The 21,321-nt window shown below is 60.8% G+C and overlaps 3 protein-coding genes across 3 annotated transcripts in view; 2 read left to right on the top strand and 1 right to left on the bottom strand.

Annotated features, from left to right (window-relative positions):
• Window positions 1-3,463: 3,463 nt before the first annotated feature.
• PDE6G (phosphodiesterase 6G) lies at window positions 3,464-5,061 on the top strand. The gene is made up of 3 exons (XM_055315680.1): window positions 3,464-3,921; window positions 4,232-4,272; window positions 4,621-5,061. The coding sequence occupies exons 1-3, from the start codon at window positions 3,776-3,778 to the stop codon at window positions 4,695-4,697; spliced, it is 264 nt and encodes an 87-aa protein (XP_055171655.1). The 5' UTR covers window positions 3,464-3,775; the 3' UTR covers window positions 4,698-5,061.
• Window positions 5,062-6,214: 1,153 nt separating this feature from the next.
• On the bottom strand, window positions 6,215-10,281 carry TSPAN10 (tetraspanin 10). Its single transcript, XM_055315620.1, has 3 exons — window positions 9,768-10,281; window positions 7,815-8,398; window positions 6,215-6,836 (listed from the first exon to the last, which is right to left on the bottom strand). The coding sequence occupies exons 1-3, from the start codon at window positions 9,801-9,803 to the stop codon at window positions 6,479-6,481; spliced, it is 978 nt and encodes a 325-aa protein (XP_055171595.1). The 5' UTR covers window positions 9,804-10,281; the 3' UTR covers window positions 6,215-6,478.
• A 6,389-nt stretch (window positions 10,282-16,670) lies between these two features.
• Window positions 16,671-21,321, top strand: part of NPLOC4 (NPL4 homolog, ubiquitin recognition factor) — a 65,512-nt gene continuing 60,861 nt past the window's right edge. The window contains exons 1-2 of the mRNA XM_055315597.1: window positions 16,671-16,816; window positions 20,756-20,836. Of these exons, the coding sequence (XP_055171572.1) occupies window positions 16,802-16,816; window positions 20,756-20,836 (96 nt within the window). The 5' untranslated portion in view covers window positions 16,671-16,801. The remainder of the gene's footprint in view (window positions 16,817-20,755; window positions 20,837-21,321) is intronic.

Below are 21,321 nucleotides of genomic sequence, written 5' to 3'. Positions count from 1 at the left end.
CGGGAGGTTTCTGTGCTGTCCTCTTAGGCTTAAGTTACGTTGTCAAAGAAAGCAGGTTCGGGTTGCCATCCAAGTTTTGTCGTCAGCCTACAGCTTTCACCAACCTATACGAGTGAAGTAAGATCCATTGCTTTGAATATCCGCATGACAACAACCCCAGGAGCCCCCTTCCATGCCCCCGCAGCCCAGGAGTCCTGCCCCGAGGTCAGCTCTGGTTATTCTCAGTGGCGGAGGGAGGACCACTCAGTCCCATGAAGCTGCCATTGGCAAAGCCCTTGGCAGGCAGGAACCCCGGTAGGCAGCCTGGGAAGGGTCCGTTCTTCCAGCTGCAGGGCTTCTGGGGAGACACCCCATTCAGCAGCCAGGTAGAAGGCTGTGCATCAGCCCGCAGGGGCCTGACCCTCCAGCCCTCCATCCCACTTAGCCATGACCATCGAGGCAACTGTAAGGACCCGGAGGCCTCCGGCATCAGCCCTAGAATCAGCCTCCTGGCACTAGCCTGGTCCTCAGCTGCAGACCTGGCCACAGGACTGTTGAGCCCAGGAAGAACTTTATCTTTGGGCCCCCACTGCCCATCTCCACCTCCCGCTCACCCCCATCATGGAACTAACCCCACCTATCTCCCTCCCCCAGCAAGCCCAGGCGCTCATACCAGTGGCCTAGATGGAGCAGAGGCCAAGGACCTTGTGTGTGTTTTCTCTCATCTAAAGGAAAAGCTAAGGTTGAAGCATAAATCCATGATGGGTTTGAGCTGGTAAACAGGCCTTCCCAGGGAGGAGCTTTAACATAAAGCTAGCGAGTTCCATAGAGATGTGTGGGCGAGAGAATGGAAGCAAAACGCGGTGCCTCGTCAGATGCCTGTGGTTCAGGCTGTCTTTCTGGACAGCTACGTGCCCTCCGGAAAGGGGGCTTTGGATGGTTCAGAGATATCTGGTTTATTTATTTTTAAAAGATTCTATTTTTTATCTATTCACGAGAGACACAGAGAGAGGGGCGGAGACACAGGCAGAGGGAGAAGCAGGCTCCCTGCAGGGAACCCGACGTGGGACTCGATCCCAGGTCTCCAGGACCACGCCCTGGGCTGAAGGTGGTGCTAAACCGCTGAGCCACCCGGGCTGCCCAAGAAATCTGGCTTATGGTGACACAAGCTCTATTAGGCTGTATCTCAGAGAGCTGCCCGTTTAACCCATTCTCCTACAAGTTCGAAAATGTCCCAGAAAAAAAAAAAAGAAAGAAAGAAAATGTCCCAGAAAGGGAAAGACTTTCCCCAGAGACAGCAGCACAGCAATGCGTGGTGGGCTCCGAGGCTCCATGAGGCCGTGGCTTACCTCCGAGACGCAGAGGTTTTCTGTACACACCTGTCCGTGTGTGCAGGTGCACATCTGGAGGATCCCACTAAATTAGCCCCACTGCGGAAAGCAAGCGTCACAGCAGAGTGCTGTGCGGTGTGAGATGTCCCCAGAGGGCAGCCGCCTTGTCCTTGCAGCCAGGCGAGCTCGTCTGACACGTAGCACACAGGAGTCGGGGATGCCCGAGGTGCCAGCTCCAGGCTCGCCCAGAATCACCCAGGTATGGGTCTTGTCTGTTCATTCATTTGTGTCACGGGCCTGGTTGACCACCTGTGTCGTGTCTGGCGCTGGGCTAGAAGCTGGGGTCTACTGGAAACGGCTGCTGCGTGCTGCTCTGACGTGGAAGACAGGTCAACACGAGCGTCATCCAGGTGTACAACTCTGTAAACGTGAAGGACTTCTAGCCTCCATGAGTCCCTATGAAATAGGCATCCTGGTCTATCCTGAGGGGTCGCCCTGAGGAAGTGACCCCTGGGCAGCGCTCTGAGGCCCCAGGAAGAGGGAGCTGAGGCAATGAGACAGGTACACGGTGCAGCAGATGCAAAGATCCTGCGGTGGAAAAGGGGCTGGGAGCGTAGAGAGCGAGGGGAGGGAGAGAAGGTGAGGCCAAAGGAGTAGATAGTGGCCCGACTACACAGGACGCTGGGGGCTGTGAAGACAGGTTTTTTGAAGGTCAGAGGACAAAGTGGGGGGGTCCCAAGACAAGAGCCAGCGCAGTTTGTTCTTCGCTTCGAAGACAAGCAGCTTTAGCAGAGTCTTGCCGTTCTCCGGTGGTTGTGATGGCACAGCCCATCCCTGTCTTGACCTCGCCCAGCCTCATCGTTCCTTGGAGCCCTTGACTGCACCCGGGCCCCTTCCCTTGTTTCCTAAATCCTCCGTGGTGATGCCCTCACCCTCCTGAGTGGCCCCAGACAATCTTATTAGTGTAGGGTCAGGGGACAATCCTAATCAGCTTACCCAGAAGGTGGATAAATGGTCAGCCGGCGCCCTGCTGGGGGATACCTGGCCACTCACACCCGTGGCCCTGAGACCTGCCCAGGGCTTGGTGAGTAGTGACCTTCCCCAGTGGCCCGTCTTGACTGCCACTTACCCGAGGCGCAGAGGGTGGGGAGTTGGGCGTTTCGCCGCCACACTGAGGTCTGTCCTATCCAGAGAGGCTCCCAGCCAGTCACCTTCGGCTCCCCTGTATCAGGTGATGGTTGCAGGCAGTCCCCAGGGCCACCCTCTCAGCTAACCCAAGTGGGCATCGGCCGCAGACTGGATTGGGGCTGGGGCAGCTGGGAGAGCTTGGATGGTGGTTTGCACGAGGCCGGCATCTGAGAGTAGCCGTCCTGTCCGGGTTGGGGTGTGCACACCGGGCCCGTGGCCTGGGGCAGGTGGAGGGGTCCGGCTGGCCCTACACCACCTGGGCTGGGGGCGCGGGCGTCAGGGGCCAGAGCAGCTGGGACCACCAGGCCTGCTGCTGGCCGCCGTGGACCCCGACCCCGTGCACCTCCTGGGCTGGTGCAGGTTCTGGCACAGAGGACACATCCCAGGGAGGAAGGGTCATGTGGGGTGCAGCCTTCCCCCGGTGGGACCGCCTGTCCTCGCCCGCCCGTTGGTCTCAGCCCTGATGCTGTAGCCAGCAGCTGGTGGTGGCCCGAGGCTGCGCTCAGGCACTGCAGAGAGGGCCCAAGGGGTGGTGCCTGGGCATCTGGCGCGAGGGGCTCCTGTCTGTGTCATGAGCTACCCCCGGAACCTTCTAGGCTCACAGCAGCCCTGAGAGATTAGAGTCACCCTCTGGTGCTAATAGGCTTAGGGGAAGCCGAGTTGCCCTTGAGCAGGGTCAGTGGGGCTTAGGGTGTCCAGGGAGAGGCAGAGGGGAGGTCACCCTGTGCAGTGGGTTCAGGGACACCCGCAGCTGACACACTGCTGCCCAAGGCAGTGTCTGAGCCAGTGAGTGGCCAGCGGATTTGCCAGGAGAGGGAAGAGATTGCAGGGTGGGGGTGGGGAGACAGTTGCGCAGCTCAGCTCGGGACTGGTTCCCAGACAGGCCCCTCCCTGCCCGGCACCCTGCCCTCCAATTCTCCCTTGACTGTTACTGGCACTGCTAGGTGCCCTGCCACCAGGAATGACCCTGGGTGTCCCCGCCCCCAGGGATTGCTGTGGGTGGAGAACGCAGAAGGGGAGACTCCCGAGGGGGTGCAGCTGGGAGCCTCATTCCCCCTGCCTGACCCCAGGTGGAGCCCCACATGGAGTTGGCCGGCGGCTCCTGCTGGGGTCATGCTCAGGGCCCCCTGGGTCTCCTGTTCCAGGACTTCCTCTGTTCAGCTGGTTGAGACCTGCAAGGGGGGCAGCCGCAGGGGGGCTGACTGGTGTGCCCCCAGCCCACAGCGTGAGGGAGTCTAGAAGCCAGACATCGCCGTGGGTTCTCTGCCAACCTGGCCATGAACCTGGAGCCACCAAAGGCCGAGATCCGGTCGGCCACCAGGGTGATTGGGGGGCCCGTCACTCCCAGAAAAGGGCCCCCCAAATTTAAGCAGCGGCAAACCAGGCAGTTCAAGAGCAAGCCCCCCAAGAAAGGCGTCCAAGGGTAAGCTGACCTGGTGGAGGGGCCCAGCCGCAGGCTACACAGGAATTGGGGGGGGTGGCCCCTCAGAGCAGGGAGCCCGGCCACCCTTTCCTGGCTGAGGTCGGTCCCACCATCCTACTAGGCTGGGGTGGTGCCCCTCATTCCTCAGCATGGAGGTGGGAGGGCTCGGGGCCCCCTGGCACCGTCCCCCTGAGGACCACACTCACTGCCCCTTAGTGACTGGGCCACAGCCCCCGCACCAGCCTGGGTCCCCGCACGCACCCCCACTCCCCTCCTCCTGGCCACTGGCCCTGACCACTCTGTCCTGCAGGTTTGGGGACGACATCCCTGGAATGGAAGGCCTGGGGACAGGTATGACGGCTTCTAGGGTCTTCCCAGATCCCCCAACTCTCCCGCGGGCCGTGGGCCTGGGGCCCCGTCCTCCCTGTGCTGTCTCCAGCCAGAGCTTACCTAGGGCACCGCCCCAAGCCTGTCTGTCCTCTGCCCCAACCCCGAGCTTTAGCTTCACCGAGGGGCCGCTCCTTTCAGTGGGTTCGCCGGGTACTTGGAGGTGCCGGAGAGCACCAAGGGGCCCTCGCTGTCCTCTCACCTCCCTGGCGTGCTGCACCCGTACGCTTCCCTCGACACCCTGGGAGGAGGACCTCTGGGCGTGGACAACAGGGCCACGACCCCCCTGATGCCCCGTCCCTTCTCCTGCAGACATCACGGTCATCTGTCCTTGGGAGGCCTTCAACCACCTGGAGCTGCATGAGCTGGCCCAGTATGGCATCATCTAGCGCCAGAGCCTGACCCAGAGGCTCGGGGCCAGGGCCCCTGCCGCCCACTCCGCCCCATGCTCCGGGTGCCTGTGAGGAGGCCGGCCCCCCGCGGTGTCCAGATTGCCCGGTGTGTGTCTGGAGACCCTGGCAGGGTGGCAGCCTCAGCCCCCAGACGCCCATTACCAAAAGCCCACCAGCTCCCTGCAGGACCCCTCGGGCCCTGCTTCACTTCCACAAACACCGGCCCACAGACCTTCTCTTAGGGCAGGAAGGCCAGGCAGGTGTCCCAGGAATGTCCATCACACCCCGCTCCCCTCCTTCAGTATAGTGACGAGCCCCCCTCACTAGTCTTCCCAGCTGGCGCCCTTGAGCTGAGTGGGCAGGGCGGGGGGGGGGGTCCCGGCGGCCTCAGAGCAGCAGCCCTCCGAGCCAACACAGCAGCAAGAAGCATCCTGTCCAGCATGGCCCATGCTTGCTGTCCCCGTTTCAGAGTAAAGTTAGTGTGGCCCCCGCTCGCTTGTCTGGAGTATGTTGGGGGGCAGGGCTGGAGGGTGCAGGTCTGTATGGATGAAGGTGCTGGGGGCAGTGGGGCCCTGGCCAGGCCATGAAGGAGGGAGACCCATTAGATGCAGAGCCTGGCCGTTGGGTGTCGGGGGGTGGTGGGGGTCAGGGGCCAGGGGTCGGGGGCCGGGCAGCACTGGTGAGGCTGGGAGGAGGAGAGTGCAGCCCTGCCGCCCAGGTGAGGGGACAGGTGCAGGGAGAGTGGGCAGTCAGCCGAGTGGCCCAGCCAGTCCGACCTTGGATGTCCACTGCGGCTGGACAGGTGCCCACCAGTGACCCCGCAGTCCCCCCGCACCTGGACGCCGCACCCTGGGGAATCGGGCGCACCTGCACACACAGGCCTAGTAAAACTGTCCCCAGCAGCAGTTGCCACCTGGAAGCCACCCAAGTGTGTGTCCACATAGACCAGGGGCATTTGTGGGGTGTCTTCATCCCGCAGGGACCAGACGGTGATTCTTGGCAAGGGCTCTCTGTGATCCCATTTATGTGAAAGCCAGAAAAACTCACGGTAACTGAAGGCGCTGAAGGCCAGCCGGGGTGGCCACGGGGAGGAGGGAGAGCAGCCCGCTGCCGTGGGCCCCTGACCCTGCCTCGGGTCCCCGTGTTCACGTCGGGAAGAGTCCCCACGCTGCCCACTTGAGACTGGTGCCATTTACCGTATGAGCCATGCATCTCACCAAAGTTTATTCCCGCCTGGGTCTTGCTTCTGGCCACTACAGTGGACCGGAAAGGGCCGGCCGGTGGTAGGGGAGCGGGGCCACAGGGCTGGGCCTCAGCGGCAGGCATCTGGGGGGCTTAGAGCCTCGGGCGGGGGTCGGAGGTGACGGTCAGGGCAGAGAGGTGGAGGCCTGACAGGGGGTCATCCAGTCTCGGCAGCCACGTGCCCTCCCCACTGGCCAGGCCCCGCATCCCCGCAGCCGTGCGGGGGGGGGGGGGGGGAGGCTCGGCTTACCAGGCCTCGGCGCTGTGGGCGGGGTGGGGCGGGGGCCATGCCTGGCTCAGGGGCTGAGGACAAAAGTCTCCAAAAGAGTGTGACATCAGGTGGTGGCAGGGGGCTCGCCCTAGCAGGGTTGAGGGAACCAGGAAGGAGGTGGACATGCCCTGTCCTCAGAGAAAGGGGCCCTGGGGGGCAGGAGGCACAGCAGGTGGAGGAGACCAGGGGTCTCGGCCATGCATGGTGACTCGACGCCTTCCCTGGGTGTCCTGCTGGGCTGTGAGCCCTGGGCCAGCCGGGCCACTTAGGCAGGGAGCCTCTCCCTGGGCGCCCCCGTCCCTGCGGTTCTGGGGCTCTGCAGCGCCCCCTTGCGAACCGCCAGGGCCCTCAGCAGCTGGGCAGCCAACAGGAGCTCGGCCCCCTGGACTGCGACGACTGCGACCACATAGACGCCGGCGGCCTGGACGCTCCTGCGGAGCCACCCTCGCAGCGGGGGGCCACAGCCCTGCAGATGCACCACCCTCTGAGCGGCCTCCTCGTCCAGGCCCAGAGCTCCGAGGCCACACGGGTCGCTGACGGCCGCCCCGTCTTCCCTGGGGCGGATGCAGCAGGAGGCGGGAAGGCTGCAGGCCTGGGCTCCCGGGGAGCTGCAGTTAAAGTGCCTGTGAGGGCGCAGGGGCCTCAGTCTGCGGGCGGGGCCCAAGGTGCGGGGCCCGGTGCCAAGGCGGGTGCCCCTTACCTGCCCTTCAAACCGCCACGGCCACACAGACACTCACATGCAGGCACGCGGGCTTGTGCACTCGATGCCCCGCTTCCTACGGTTTGTCCTGCACGCGGCGGCCTCTGCACAGGCAGGCTCGCCCCCGCCCAACCTCACACACAAGCTCTCGTCTCCCGGAAGAGTGGGTCCCGCCAAGCAAGGACCCTTCCTGACACCACGGGGGCTGCCACGGTCCAGTCACACACGGCCCACCAACAAGAAGGCCACGTGGATGCTTCTAAATGCCTGGCACTTTTTAGTGACTGTTGGATACTGGTGGCTGGTTCTCAGGTGTCTGTATGACTCCACTACTTGTGTCAGTTGTCCTCAAGCAGAATGTAAAAACATACCGTGCCGTGTTCCTAAATAGACAATGCCTACAGACACACAGACACACAGACACACATGCAGACACAGACCTAGAGACACACACATGCACACACACAGACACGTGCACAAGAGACACATGCACACGCAAGATGCACACATGCACAGATACACGCATGCACACAACAGACACACACCCACATGCACAGACACACGCCTTGGAGGGAGACCTGTGGAGTCCACAGTGATGTCCCCAAGAGCCTAAGTTCACTTGACATTCAGACGTTTTGCATGACCACCTCACCGAAAGCACTCCCCACTTCCTAGTCTGCGGGCTCAGCCTCCCACTAAGATCCCTGTCCACCTGGTCCTGGTTGGAGGGGGCGAAAACCCGAGGGGGAGCTTGGCCTGGGCCTGAGTGTGTGTATGTGCGTGTGCGCACACGCGTGTGCCAGTGACTGTATCCATGTGGGTGTACGCGTGTGTGGCCTGCTGACTGCCAGGGACTGCCCCCCACACCTGCCGCGCCTGCCCCATGGCCTCTGGGACTCACAGGTTCCTCGTCCAGTCCTGGTAGGAAGATGCCCCACAGCACTGCAGCCCACGCTGCACCTGGTCGATGAGGAAGTGCAGGTCGGGGTCATCCTGATAGTGGGCGATGGCCGCACGCAGGGTGTACTCCAGGCCGTCCTGCAGTGGGCCCCACAGGGCCACCAGCAGGGCACCCAGCACAGCTTCCAGCAGCAGGAAGGCGAGGAGACCCCCAGAGAAGCAGTGCAGCAGGCAGGCGTTCTCACAGAGGGCACCCAGGCAGCCTGCCAGGCTCACTGCGCCGACCGCCAGCCCCCCCAGCGCCAGCCCCAGCATGGGGTCTCTGGGCAGGGCCGCCCCGCCACTCCCCAGGGGGCCCTTGACTGCCAAGCCCCAGAGCCCGACGGCCAGGGCCAGCAGACCAAGCAGAGAGAAGACAAAGTTGAACAGGAAGGTCAGGTACTTCAGGCAGCTGCTTCCCAAGGGGAGAGGGGAGGCCGGGTCGCCCCCAGCGCCTGCCCGCCAGACCTGGTCCTCTCGGGGTGCCGGCCCCGGGCGGCGTGAGGTGAGTGGGCTGCTCCCGGGGAGGGCCCGGCACCCAGCGCCCTGTGGAGGAACGAGGAACAGACAGGGAGACCTCAGGCACAACGTGATACTTGACAGGCAGGTGACCTGCTGGTGGCCAGGTGTTGGGGCCTGGCAGCAGGGAAGAGGCTCAGAGGCCGGGGGCGGCCGGGGAGGCTCCAGCGGGCGTGTCCCACGCAGCCAGGCACCAGAGGGCCCGTTCACGGTGGACGCCAAGCAAGGCGATCCTGGGCAGCAGGTGACCGCGAGCACACGCCCGTCCCTTCTGTCCTGAGCGTGGAGGCCGTGGGCCCCAGACACGTGGCAGCCAGAGCATCAGTCCAGGGGGGCTCCCCCACCCCGCCAGTCCAGGGGGGCTCCCCCACCCCGCCACGAGGCCGAGGCCCGCCAGGAAGGGCTGGCCCCGGTGACGGTGCCGTGTGCGTCCCCTGTCAGGCCAGCCAGCAGCGGCCAGGACCCCTCCATCGGCGCCACGCTCTGAGCGCCGAGCTGCACGTACAGCTGCGTCCGCCGGGCTCGCGGGGCAGCCGGAAGGGGCCCGGGCTGGCCCTGAGCAGGACCCCCGGCCGCGCCCGGCCGCGCTGGTTGTACCAAGTGTGGGGAGTAGAGGAGGCCGCCCGCGGAGGAGCGGCCCACGGCTGGGGTCTGCGGAAGCCTCGAGAAAGTCTGCCCGCTTGGGCCCTACATGGCCAATCTCAATTTCAAATCCCCCCCCACCCCCTCTCAGTCCTCCCACCTGCAGGCAGGTGGGGCGGAGACTTCCGTCGTCCCCCTGCAGGGAGGAGAGGCAGGGCTGCCCCTGAAATCTGGGAGATCTAGGCCGCTGTGGCCCCACCTCAGGCAGGGCTTCCACGCCAAGCCAGCTGACCAGCAGCGAGCCGCCTGCACCCGCGCGCCCCCTCCACCTGGAATCCTCTTCACTAGGCACCTGGAGCACAGGAGGATTCCCCCCCTCCCCCAGGCCCCAACGGGCAGGAGGAGCATAAGGCCAGGCCACTGGTGCCAGCCGGGGGGGGGGGGAGGGGGGGGCAGGGGGGCCTTCGGCACCGAGCAGAGCCCTCCAGTCCACAGGCAGCAGCGGGGGCTGGGCAGGACAGGTGGAGGCCCCAACGGGCACCGCCTGCTGGCCATGTGCCGCCCTCAGCACGCCCCCCCCCCCCCAGCGAGCACAGGGGCCAGGGTAGGAAACGGTTCAGAGCTACAGCAAGGTGCTGGGTGAGGATAAGGCACCTGGCCAGTAAAACCCCCATCCTGATGTCAGCTCCTCTGGGTGTCCACCTACCGGCTAGCCCCAGCCCTCGGCCAGGCTCAGGGTGGGACCCGGGGCCAGGGTCCTCCAAGGTGGAGACATTCCCAATGGGGGGTGGAGGCCCCCAGGGCACTGGCTTACCTGGGACAGCAGGGGGCTCCTTTCCCCGCCCTCCATCCTCCACCAGGACAGGTGTGCTGTCCCCGCCCTGGTGTCTCCAGCTGCACGCTGCCTGTTCCCCGCCGCCCTGTGTCCCCGCCGCCCTGTGAGCTGAGCGGTCCAGGGCCGCTGGGCTGTGAGCTGAAGCGGGGCGCCACAGTCACGACCCGATCATGTGAGGCATCACGTTTTAAGGCTTAGGACAGCTTCTGCTTGTTGAGACGCAGCCCATCCTTCTTCTTGAGCGCAGATTGCAGCCTTGCTGTGGATTCCCTGAAGCCCTGTGCAGGCATGACGGGGGTGGGGTCCCCTGTCACCTGGTGGCAGCCACTGCAGGGCCCCAGTGTGGGCCTCGGCCTGGCAGGTCCAGCGTCCGCTCCATCAGCTCACCCCTGAGAGCCGGATCACAGAAATAATCCTGGGAGACCGGCCAGCAGTTAAACGCCAGTTACCCCCAGCTTATTCCCTGTAAGAATGAGACAGGATCCACTGGCCAGATCACATCCTTCCTGGTTTTGAGGTACGCGGGCTCCTCCCTCCTTCCAAGCTTCTCTTCTCAGGGGCAGGACTTGGTCACAACCATTGTCACGTGTCCTAGTGCTTGAAGGCTCCGGGCCATGCAGCTGCCCCGCACACAGGGCTGCTCCAGGCTCTGTGACCCTGTCCTGTCCTCTCTCCTTGGCTTGGACGGCAGTGGGAGGGAAGGCTCCGAGCAGATCCCCACCCACGCCAGGGCTCGAACACAGGGGCACACACCTCTCCATACCTCCCTCGTTGCTTTGGGAGGTGGGAGGTTGTGACACAAATGGCAGTCATTGGCTTGCCGGGCTATTTGGAGGTCGCAGAGGGACCCTCTGCACGTTTTCATGGCAGGAGAAAGGGGGAACCTCCCGTGCGATGCCACGTGCCCAGTCTGCCTTCGCCATCCTCTCCCCCTGGTGCTTCTTCTGTTTGACGTTCGAACCCCAGGCACTTCCTCACTTGACCCACCACCTTAAAATCCAGCCTCATGGGCTGCTTGCTGGCTCTCGCGCCCTCGACCTTGTTCGTCCCCCGAAATCTCCCTGCGTCCAGTTCCAGATCACATCCTGCCCAGCAAGCAGGGGCCTCCCCTCTTCCCCGGGGCTTTTGGGACACGACTTACCATATTTTGTGATGATTTGTGATTTGCGTTCTTGCTTCATGCCCCTGCTCCCCGCCCCAGCTTCCCACATGACAACCACCCAACGGGGCCCAGACTCAAACAACCACCCAACGGGGCCCAGCCTCAATTCCTGACCCTGGCAGGACCAGGGTGGGTGGGTAGTAACTGGCCATTGTGTTAAGTCACTAAGTTTTGGAGGAGCTCACTTCACAGACTTATGGTGACAACGGATTTACAATAGACGTACGATTATGCAATAGATGACGGACAGTGGATCAGTGATCTATGTCAGGGAGCGTGCTGAGCCGCGGCTGAAGACCCTAGTCAGCAGGAACTCACCTCGAGTGAAGAGGAAGTCATCAAGGGAGCCAACAAAGACGTGAATATATGTGATTTTTTATAGTGGTCAGAGCTGGGAAGCCAGCAAAGTAGGGTGAAGAGTTGGCTGCGCCCCAAAGACATGAAAACAGGGACTCAAATACATAGACGTGCATGTTCACGGCAGCCTTATCCAGAATTGCCAAAAGGTGGCAAGCACCTGATGTCAATCCACAAAGGATGGAAAGTCAAAATGTGCTCTATCCACCCAGTGGAATGACTCCATCCGTCGAAAGGCGCTCTGACAGCTGCCACGCCGCCGTGGATGGGAAAGAAGCCAGCCGTCAAGTCCACGTCCCTATCATTCCGCTGACGTGAGATGCTCAGAGTAGGTAAATCTGTAGAGATGGATGAGGATGGGTGGGTGCCTGGCCCTGGGGGCGGTGCTGAATTGGAGTGGGGTGTCCCTCGGGGGGTGAGGGGAACGTTTGGGAAGTAGATACAGGAGGTGCTTGCACGACACCGACATCGTGACAGCACCAAATGCCACTGAATTGTTCAAAGATGGTTGGCCGCATGCTGCGTGGGGTTCATGTTAATTAAATAAAAGAGGAAAGGGAGAGATGGGAAAGGTTTCTGGCAGCCTCCGCTCACCTTCCACGGAAGCGGCCCACCCGGACCCCTGGGTGCCTGCCCCCAGCTCCACTGCCAGGCTCTTGGGCGACGCCAGTCACCTCTCCAGCTCCGCTCGCTCCCGTCCTGACACTGGGCGACGCCGAATCAAACTACAGCCCCCACCCCGCAGAGGGGCTGGACTGATTCCCTCGCACCCACATGTTGAGGCCCCAAACCCCAGAACCTCAGAAGATGACTTGGAGAGCGGCCCTTCAAGAGGTCGCCAACTTCAAAAGAGGCCAGAGGAAACCGGGCCACACTGGCAGACGCCAGGGACGCTTGAGATGCTCGGGCGCAGCAGCCTGCGGCCCAGGGGAGCGACCCCGAGAGTCCCGGCTGCCTGTCACCGTGCTCACAACTTCCAGTCTCCAGAACCCGAAGAAGAGAAAATAAATCTCCACTCTGGAGCCTGTGGGATTGTGCGGTGGCCGTCCTAGCAGCGCGGCCGCCGATGCAACATCAGCAGAGTCAGCGGCAGAGCCTCCCAGTACCACGAAGGGCTGAAGAGGTGAGCGGGGGACCTGTCACCGCGCAGGGCTCACTCCTGGGGGCGCCAGGAGACCTCACGTAGAAGACGGGGTCTTGCCCTCTGTAGGATGGACGTGTTTGTTTGTTTGTTTTTTAAAGTGTTTTTTTTTTTGAAAAAATTTATTTATTTATGATAGTCACACAGAGAGACACAGAGAGAGGCAGAGACACAGGCAGAGGGAGAAGCAGGCTCCATGCAGGGAGCCCGATGTGGGATTCGATCCCGGGTCTCCAGGGTCGCGCCCTGGGCCAAAGGCAGGCGCCAAACCGCTGCGCCACCCAGGGATCCCATGATGGACATGTTTGGGTAGAAGAGAAGCAGCGAGAGCAGAGGCCGCTCTGTAAAGGAAGAGGGGGAAAGCGACAGTGGAAGGACGTGTGTCGGCCAGTCGGAGGCCGGTGTCCCGGTCTTGCAGGGAAGCCTATGTGCGGCTGGGTCTCGCTGCCTCCTCAGCACCCCCCCCCCCCCGCCTCTCTTCCTGCCTCTCCCTGGTCTCCTGTCCCTCCAGCCTCCAGAGAATCCGTCTGAAACACAACGGAGAGCCTCCTTTGCGTCACCCCTCCAAAGGCCTTCAAATATGACACACTGAGACTAGCCCCCAGAGGCCTTTCCACGTCCCACCCGGTTCTTGGGCCCAGTCCCCCGCTGCCCTCTGCACGCCTTGCTGTTCCTGGAGAACCCAGTGCTTCCCGGGCCCCAGGACCCTTGCAGATGCTTCCCTCTCGTCCTGTGTCACTCTTCTGGGACTTGCTCACACCTCACGTCCTCAGAGAGATCTTTCTTGACCGTCTTATTTAAAATTAAAATAGCCTCTGTCACCCTCTGTCTCCTCCGCTGCAGCGGTTGCCGGCGACCAAACGTTGCACACTTACACGTTTCATGTGTTTACACATAGATTCCACTGGGGCAGGGGCTCCCCCGTTCCTGCTGCATCCCCAGCATTCGCCCCCACACCCAAATAGAGTAAATATTGGAGGATGGGCTGAGGAGGCACGTGACCTGTTCCCTAAAACTGAGGTCACAGAACATGTCCTGTTGTGAACACTGATATTGTCAAACGGTAGGAGGATGGGGAGGAAATGAGGGTGATAAGGTCCTAACTTTTGTGGCACACGAGATACACAAAGGCGAGCTGGAGGGGGCCCTGGGGTTAAAACACATAGACTGGGCAGCCCGGGGGGGGGCTCGGCGGGTTAGCGCCGCCTTCAGCCCAGGGCCTGATCCTGGAGACCCGGGATCGAGTCCCACGTCGGGCTCCCTGCATGGAGTCTGCTTCTCCCTCTGCCTGTGTCTCTGCCTCTCTCTGTCTCTCATGAATAAATAAATAAAATCTAAAAAAAAAACAAAAACAAAAAAACACATAGACTTTGGCCGCTCGGACATTTTGGTGGCTTTCCCCCACAGTCATGGACAAGGTCACAGAACCTCGCAGGGCCTGGAGCAGGAGCAGGGATGACAACTAGCCGGACCCAAGCATGAGACCTGCGGGTGGGTTGGTGGCCCATGAGCCACGACAGTGTTTTGTAGGACATTACCTCTCTGTGGCCAGGGAACATTGCCCTGAAATGCTTTATTTATTTATTTATTTATTTATTTATTTATTTATTTATTATTATATTTAAAGACTTTATCCATTTATGAGAGACAGAGAGAGAGGCAGAGACCCAGGCAGAGGGAGAAGCAGGCTCCCTGTGGGGAGCCCGATGTGGGACTCGATCCCGGGACCAGGATCACATCCTTAGCCAAAGGCAGCCGCTCAACCACTGAGCCTCCCAGGCGTCCCTCTTTATTTATTTTTAAATATTTTATTTATTTGAGATAGAGAGGGGAGCTTGAGAGAGTACAGGGGCAGAGGGAGAGGGAGAAGCAGACTCCATGCTGGGGAGGGAGCCCCAGGACCCCGAGATTATGACCTGAGCTGAAGGCCGACACACAACTCCTAAAATGCAGTTAAATTCAGTTTTCCTGCCTTGCCTGGATTTTCATAAACAATGTCATATTCCCTGGGGTACTCCCTCCTCTCTCCATCTGCCCCCCCAACAGACTGGTCTCCTACTCAGTCTGCCCCCTCCCCAACCCCGACTGCCTCCTCCATCCCCCCACACCTCCCCATCTGCTCCCCATGCCTCTGCTAGCCTCTCCAGTCTGGTCCCCACCCCTTCTCCTCCCCTCCCCCATCTGCCTCCCACCCTCTCTATCTGCTCCTCCCTCCTTCCTCCCAACCCCCTGTGCCCCCACCCCTCCCTAGCTGTACCTCCCTCCCTCTACTCCCCTCCTCACCCCCCCCCCCCCGCCCCCCCCCCGTCTTCCCCCCTTCTCCGCCTCCTCTCCCCCCATCTGCTCCTCCTCTGCTGCCCTCCCTCTCGCTGCTCCTCCCTGGTCTGGTGTCCCGGCCCCTCCCGTCTGTTCCCCCCATCTGTCCCCCCAACTCTGTCTCTACTCTCCTTACCCCCCCCCCCCGTCTGTCCCCCCCACTCCCCCACTCCGTCTGCTCCCCGCCCCCCGCCTGGTCTCCCGCCCGTCTGTCCCCCCCCCACTCCGTCTACTCTCTCCTCTCCCCTCTCCCTGTTGTCTGCCCCTCCCCTATCTGCCCCCCCATGCTGCTCATCACCCCCTCATCCCCTCATCTCCCGCCCCCTCCCATCTGTTCCCCCGTCTGTCCAGTCTGTCCCCCCACTCGTGTGTCCCCCCACTCCATCTACTCCCCCCTCCCCATTTGCCCCCCCCACCCCCCCCCCCCGCCGTCTGCCGCTCCACCGCCTGTCCTCCCCCCACTCCGTCTAGTCTCTCCTCCCCCTCCCGCCCGGACTCCCCCCCCCCCGCCGTCTGCCCCTCCCCTGTCTGTCCCCCCTTGTTCCCCCCCCGTGGTCTCCCGTCCCCCCACCCGCGCCTGTCCCCCCCACTCCGTCTACTCTCTCCTCCCCCTCCCGCCCGGTCTCCCCCCCCCACCATCTGCCCCTCCCCTGTCTGTCCCCCCTTGTTTCCCCCCTCCCCCGTGGTCTCCCGTTCCCCCCCCCCGCTTCTGTCCCCTCCACTCCATCTACTCTCTCCTCCCCCTCCCGCCCGGTCTCCTCCCGCCGTCTGCCCCTCCCCCGCCGTCTGCCCCTCCCCCGCCGTCTGTCCCCCCTACTCCCCCACTCCGTCTGCTCCCCGCCCCCCGCCTGGTCTCCCGCCCGTCTGTCCCCCCCCCACTCCGTCTACTCTCTCCTCTCCCCTCTCCCTGTTGTCTGCCCCTCCCCTATCTGCCCCCCCATGCTGCTCATCACCCCCTCACCCCCTCATCTCCCGCCCCCTCCCATCTGTTCCCCCGTCTGTCCAGTCTGTCCCCCCACTCGTGTGTCCCCCCACTCCATCTACTCCCCCCTCCCCATTTGCCCCTCCCCCCACCCCCCCACCCCCCCCGCCGTCTGCCGCTCCACCGCCTGTCCTCCCCCCACTCCGCCTGTCCTCCCCCCACTCCGTCTAGTCTCTCCTCCCCCTCCCGCCCGGACTCCCCCCCCCCCGCCGTCTGCCCCTCCCCTGTCTGTCCCCCCTTGTTCCCCCCCCCGTGGTCTCCCGTCCCCCCACCCGCGCCTGTCCCCCCCACTCCGTCTACTCTCTCCTCCCCCTCCCGCCCGGTCTCCCCCCCCCCCGCCGTCTGCCCCTCCCCTGTCTGTCCCCCCTTGTTCCCCCCCCCGTGGTCTCCCGTCCCCCCCCCGCGCCTGTCCCCCCCACTCCGTCTACTCTCTCCTCCCCCTCCCGCCCGGTCTCCCCCCCCACCATCTGCCCCTCCCCTGTCTGTCCCCCCTTGTTCCCCCCCCCGTGGTCTCCCGTCCCCCCACCCGCGCCTGTCCCCCCCACTCCGTCTACTCTCTCCTCCCCCTCCCGCCCGGTCTCCCCCCCCACCATCTGCCCCTCCCCTGTCTGTCCCCCCTTGTTTCCCCCCCCCCCCCGTGGTCTCCCGTCCCCCCCCCCCCCCCGCTTCTGTCCCCTCCACTCCATCTACTCTCTCCTCCCCCTCCCGCCCGGTCTCCTCCCGCCGTCTGCCCCTCCCCCGCCGTCTGCCCCTCCCCCGCCTGCCCCCCCCCCCGCGAGCTCGCGGCCGCCGGGCGTGCGCATGCGCGGGCCGTTGGAGCGCCGGAACTCGGGTTCGGGGCCGCGCAGCCGGCGGAGCGCGTTGGACGAGGCGCCGGACGTCGCGCGGCGGCGGCGGCGGCGGCGGCGGCGGCGGCGAAGCTGGAGCGGCGGTGGCGGCGGCGGCGGGAGGCCGGGGCTGAGGCCGTGGCCGGGGCTGCGAGGCCCGCGGGGCGGCAGGCGGCGGCGGCGGCGGCGGCGGCCCGGGGCCCGAGCCCGGAGACGGGAGCGGCCGCCATGGCCGAGAGCATCGTGAGTGGGGCGGGAGCGGGGCGCCGGGATGAGGCAGCAGATTTACCGGCGCGGCCTGTGGGGCGGCGGCCCGCTCCCGCCTCCGCCCCCGGCCCCGCCCCGGCCCCGGCCCCGGCCCCGGCCCCGCTCCCGGCCCGGCCGCGGCCCCTCCCGCCGCCCGGGCTCCTGCGGGCTCCTGCGGGCCGGGTCGGGTCGGGTCGGTCGGGTCGGGTCGGGGTCGGGCCGGGGCTCGAGTCCCCGCGGGCAGCGCTGTGTCCACGGCCGTGCGGGCGCGGGGCTGGGGGGCCGGGGCTGGGGGGCCGGGGCCGGGGCTGGGGGCCGGGCTCCGGCCGCGACCCCTGTGCCGCTCGGACAGTGACAGCTCCGGGTGCGCAGGGGGCACGTTGGGAGGGTTGACCTCGCTCCTCTCCCGGAGTCAGGGAGCGCCGTGCCCCCCCGCCCCCCGCCCCGCCCCCCCGCCCCCCACGTGAAGGGAAGGAGCTCCGCGAGAATGAGAAAACAACACCCCGGACCAGAACAGCCCTGCGTTCACTTGTGGCAAGTTCCCTTTCACAAGGAAATGTGGCTGGGAAAGCCTCCGCGCGGCCGGCGGACGGAATCTGGGAATCTGGGCCGACGTCGAGGAGCTCCCGGGATTTGGGGGGGGAGCTCGGCAGGTGGCAAGTCACTCCCGCTTCCGGCCGGCGGGCTGCGGGGCTCCCTCCTGGGCTCTCGGAATTTAAGGCCTTCCCGCTCCCCTCTCGCCTCCCCCCTCCCCCTCCCCCTCCCCCAGCCTCCAGGGGCCCTGGAGTCTCCTCCATCCTCCAGGTTCCCCAGCCTGGACGGGGCTAGAGGGAACAAATGGCCCAAGACAAACTTCAGAGAAAGGAACTCCTTTTAGAATAAGATTTCCTTTTTTTTTTTTTTTTTTTTGACATTTTATTTATCTATTCGTGAAAAGCAGAGAGAGTGAGAGGCAGAGACCCAGGCAGAGGGAGAAGCAGGCTCCTCGCAGGGAGCCCGACGTGGGACTCGATCCCGGGTCTCCAGGGTCACGCCCTGGGCGGAAGGCAGATGCCCAACCGCTGAGCACCCCCCCCCCGGGGGGGGGCCTTTGCTGTAATACTTTCTTTTTTTTTTTAATTTTTTATTTTTTATTTATGATAGTCACACAGAGAGAGAGGGGCAGAGGCATAGACAGAGGGAGAAGCAGGATCCATGCACCGGGAGCCCGACGTGGGACTCGATCCCAGGTCTCCAGGATCGCACCCTGGGCCAAAGGCAGGTGCTAAACCACTGTGCCACCCAGGGATCCCAACTTTCTTTTTTTTTAAAGACTTTATTTATTTATTCATGAAGGACACACACAGAGAGAGAGGCAGAGACACAGGCAGAGGGAGAAGCAGGCTCCATGCACCGGGAGCCCGACACGGGATTCGATCCCGGGACTCCAGGATCACACCCTGGGCCAAAGGCAGGCGCTAAACCGCGGAGCCACTCAGGGATTCCCCGCTGTAATACTTTTAATTCAAGTAGCCACAGACCAATGAGTTGTTTTAGAAAAGGCTGTTTTTCCGCTCGTAAGTATACAAGGCGAGGTGCTTACTGACAGCATTGGCTGTCCTCGAATTCTTCTGTAGGAGAGATTGTCTGCCGGTAACTGATTTTTATGATGCCAAGAAGTATTCTGGGCTCATTTTCTTATAAGTAGCGAAACCCAAGTCACCAGGAGGCTACGTGTCCGTGTTGCCAGGTCTTGGAGTGTTTTTTTATGCTGTAGCCCGTGTCAGACACCAGGCGAGAACTCACCTCAGTACAAACCATGTTTATACGTAGGTAAATCTTGGATTCAGTCGACAAACCAGGGCTGCTATGCCCTGTTGCAGATCCTCAAACAGGATGATTTCTTAAGCTTTAGAACCCTCCGGAAACCTGGGAAACCTGGACCTTTAACTCCTCAAGGAGTGGAGTGTCAGGCTCTTGTTCCCAAGTGAACAAGGGAAGGGTCACAAAATCTCCCACAGAGAAGCCGAGCTCTCGTTAAATGTGCCGCAGTGTGGGACACAGATTTCAGAAATGGATTACGTGGGGAGTGCCCGTGCTGTGTGCGACGAAGACGTTTTTCTAGGTGTCGAATCCAGAGAGAAGGGTAAAAGAAGAATTTGTATTTGTGTTCCTCACTGATGAGTGAGAAAGTTAAGCAGATGTAGTTAAGAAGCGAAAAGAAGGGCAGCCCGGGTGGCTCAGCGGTTTAGTGCCTGCCTTCAGCCCAGGGCGTGATCCTGGAGTCCTGGGATCGAGTCCCAAGTCGGGCTCCCTGCATGGAGCCTGCTTCTCCCTCTGCCTGTGTCTGTGCCTCTCTCTCTGTGTCTCTCATGATTAAATAAGTAAAATCTTAAAAAAAAAAAAAAAGCAGAAAAGATACTTTATGCCTTAACAATTGGGATTTCTAAGGATTATTCAAAATAGAATCTTGAGAACAGTATCAGAGCAAAGCCTTTTCAGTCCAATGAAAGTTAGTAGAAAATGAGAAATTCAAACTAATTTAGGAAAATCTAGATTAATCTTGTTTGATAAAAGCAGACAGTGGATCAAGAGCTTTTGTGTGTCAGTGAAATTTTTTTTTTTGGATTCTGTTCTTTTAAGGTTTTATTTTTACATAATCTCTACATTCAACGTGGGGCTTGAACCCACAATTCTAAGGCCAGGAGTTTCAGGTTCCACTGACTGAGCAAGCCAGGTGCCCCACCGAAAATCTTTTTTTAAATCAATAGCTTGTGACATTTTTCACGCATAGAGGCTTTTTTGTTTTGTTTTTTTTTTAAGTGTTGTTTTTGGTATAGTGTACAGTGCAGTAATTGCTGAGAAGCCACCACGAGTACTTGATGGTATGTTGCTGCCTTTCTTTCCTCCCACCCCTCAGGTGTTGGAGCCTGGTCCATCTGTTTGCAGGGTGTTGCTGGGCGATCCTTTTCTTGCTCCCTGACAGTAGGAACTTGCCTAGTGGACCAGGCATAGGAACTCACCTTCCCAAGGACTTTGACCTGCATGAAAATCCAGGTGGAATGGGAGGCTCTCCATGCAGTGTTCCAGGCCTGCCGATTGCTACAGGCTTGCCATAAAAATATGTAGGGACACCTGGGTGACTCAGTGGTTGAGTGTCTGCCTTCGGCTTAGGTCGTGATCCTGGGGTCCTGGGATCGAGTCCCTGCATTGGACTCCCTGCATGGAGCCTGCTTCTCCCTCTGTGTCTCTGCCTCTCTCTGTGTCTCAGGAATAAATAAATAAAATCTTAAAAAAAAAGTTTATAAAACCCTGCTACATTTATCACGATGTTAAACACCTTTATTTCTTTTCTTTTAGTTTTTCTATTAAAAATAAATGAGAAGCTATCCTATGATTCTTTTAGATCATTCTAATTTTTGCATATCGATTCTAGAACAAAGTGAGATCTTTTTTATTTTTAGTTGTGTTTAAAATTTTTATTTATTTATTTATCTTTAAAGTAATTTCTATACCCAGTATGGAACTTGAACTCACAGCCCTGAGATCCAGAGTTGGGTGGTTCACTGACTGAGCCAGGTGCCCCCAAAGTGAGATCTTTTGTAAAGAGCCCAGTCGTTCATGATTCATGAATATTTTTTTTTTTAATTTTTTGCTGTTGTGTTGTTTTTGTAAATCTGAAGAGAAAATTTAAGTGTTTCACATATATTTCTTGTAGATTTGGTTAAAATTTTTTCTGAGTGAAATGACCTGGAGTTGAGAGGCGGGGCGGTAGTCTCTTCACGTATGGTGATGAATCTCATACCTCTGCTGCTGCTTGGGTGTTCCATGGGAAAGGGCGAGGCTTGGCTCTAAGTTTCGGTGACCCAGCTGCTGAAAGACCTCAGATGTTAGTCTTAGTAATAGGTCAGGAACTTACTAGTCTGTGCAGTAACCACCTTGTTTCATTTGTGACAGATAATTCGTGTCCAGTCCCCAGACGGAGTGAAGCGGATCACAGCCACAAAGAGAGAAACAGCTGCAGCATTTTTGAAAAAGGTAGCTGTGGCTTGGGTGTTTGCATTGTTACCCTCCGCTGTTACTCCCTTCCATCTCTACCTTTCCTCTTCTCCTCAGTCTCTGTTCCTGCCCACTCTCTACTTCAGTCTCTTGCATTGTTCTCCTCTGTCATGACTGGATTGATCCAGGGTCGGATTGCGTCACAATTGACCCTGGCTTACAGCTGTGGGACCAAGGGTCTGAAGGCATGTGTTGAAGTAGTTCAGGAGGGTGAGAAATCGGAAAAAATTAGAGTCAAAGACTTGAGTTGTCCATCAAAGGAGAATTGTTAAATATAGAATAATTCCATTTTATTCTTTTTTTTTTTTTTAAGATTTTATTTATTTATTAGAGAGAGCGAGGCGGGGGGGGGGGGCGGGCAGCGCGAGAGAGCACAAGCATGGAGGAGAGGCCGAAGCAGTCTTCCCACTGAGTAGGGAGCCCAATGCAGGGTTTTATCCCAGGACCCCCGGATCACAATCTGA

The sequence above is a fragment of the Nyctereutes procyonoides genome, unplaced genomic scaffold (genome assembly GCF_905146905.1).
Source record: "Nyctereutes procyonoides isolate TBG_1078 unplaced genomic scaffold, NYPRO_anot_genome, whole genome shotgun sequence".
Classification (NCBI taxonomy): Eukaryota; Metazoa; Chordata; class Mammalia; order Carnivora; family Canidae; genus Nyctereutes; species Nyctereutes procyonoides.
The sequence above is the reverse complement of the archived record's forward strand: the minus strand, read 5'-3'. Positions and strand labels throughout refer to the sequence as shown.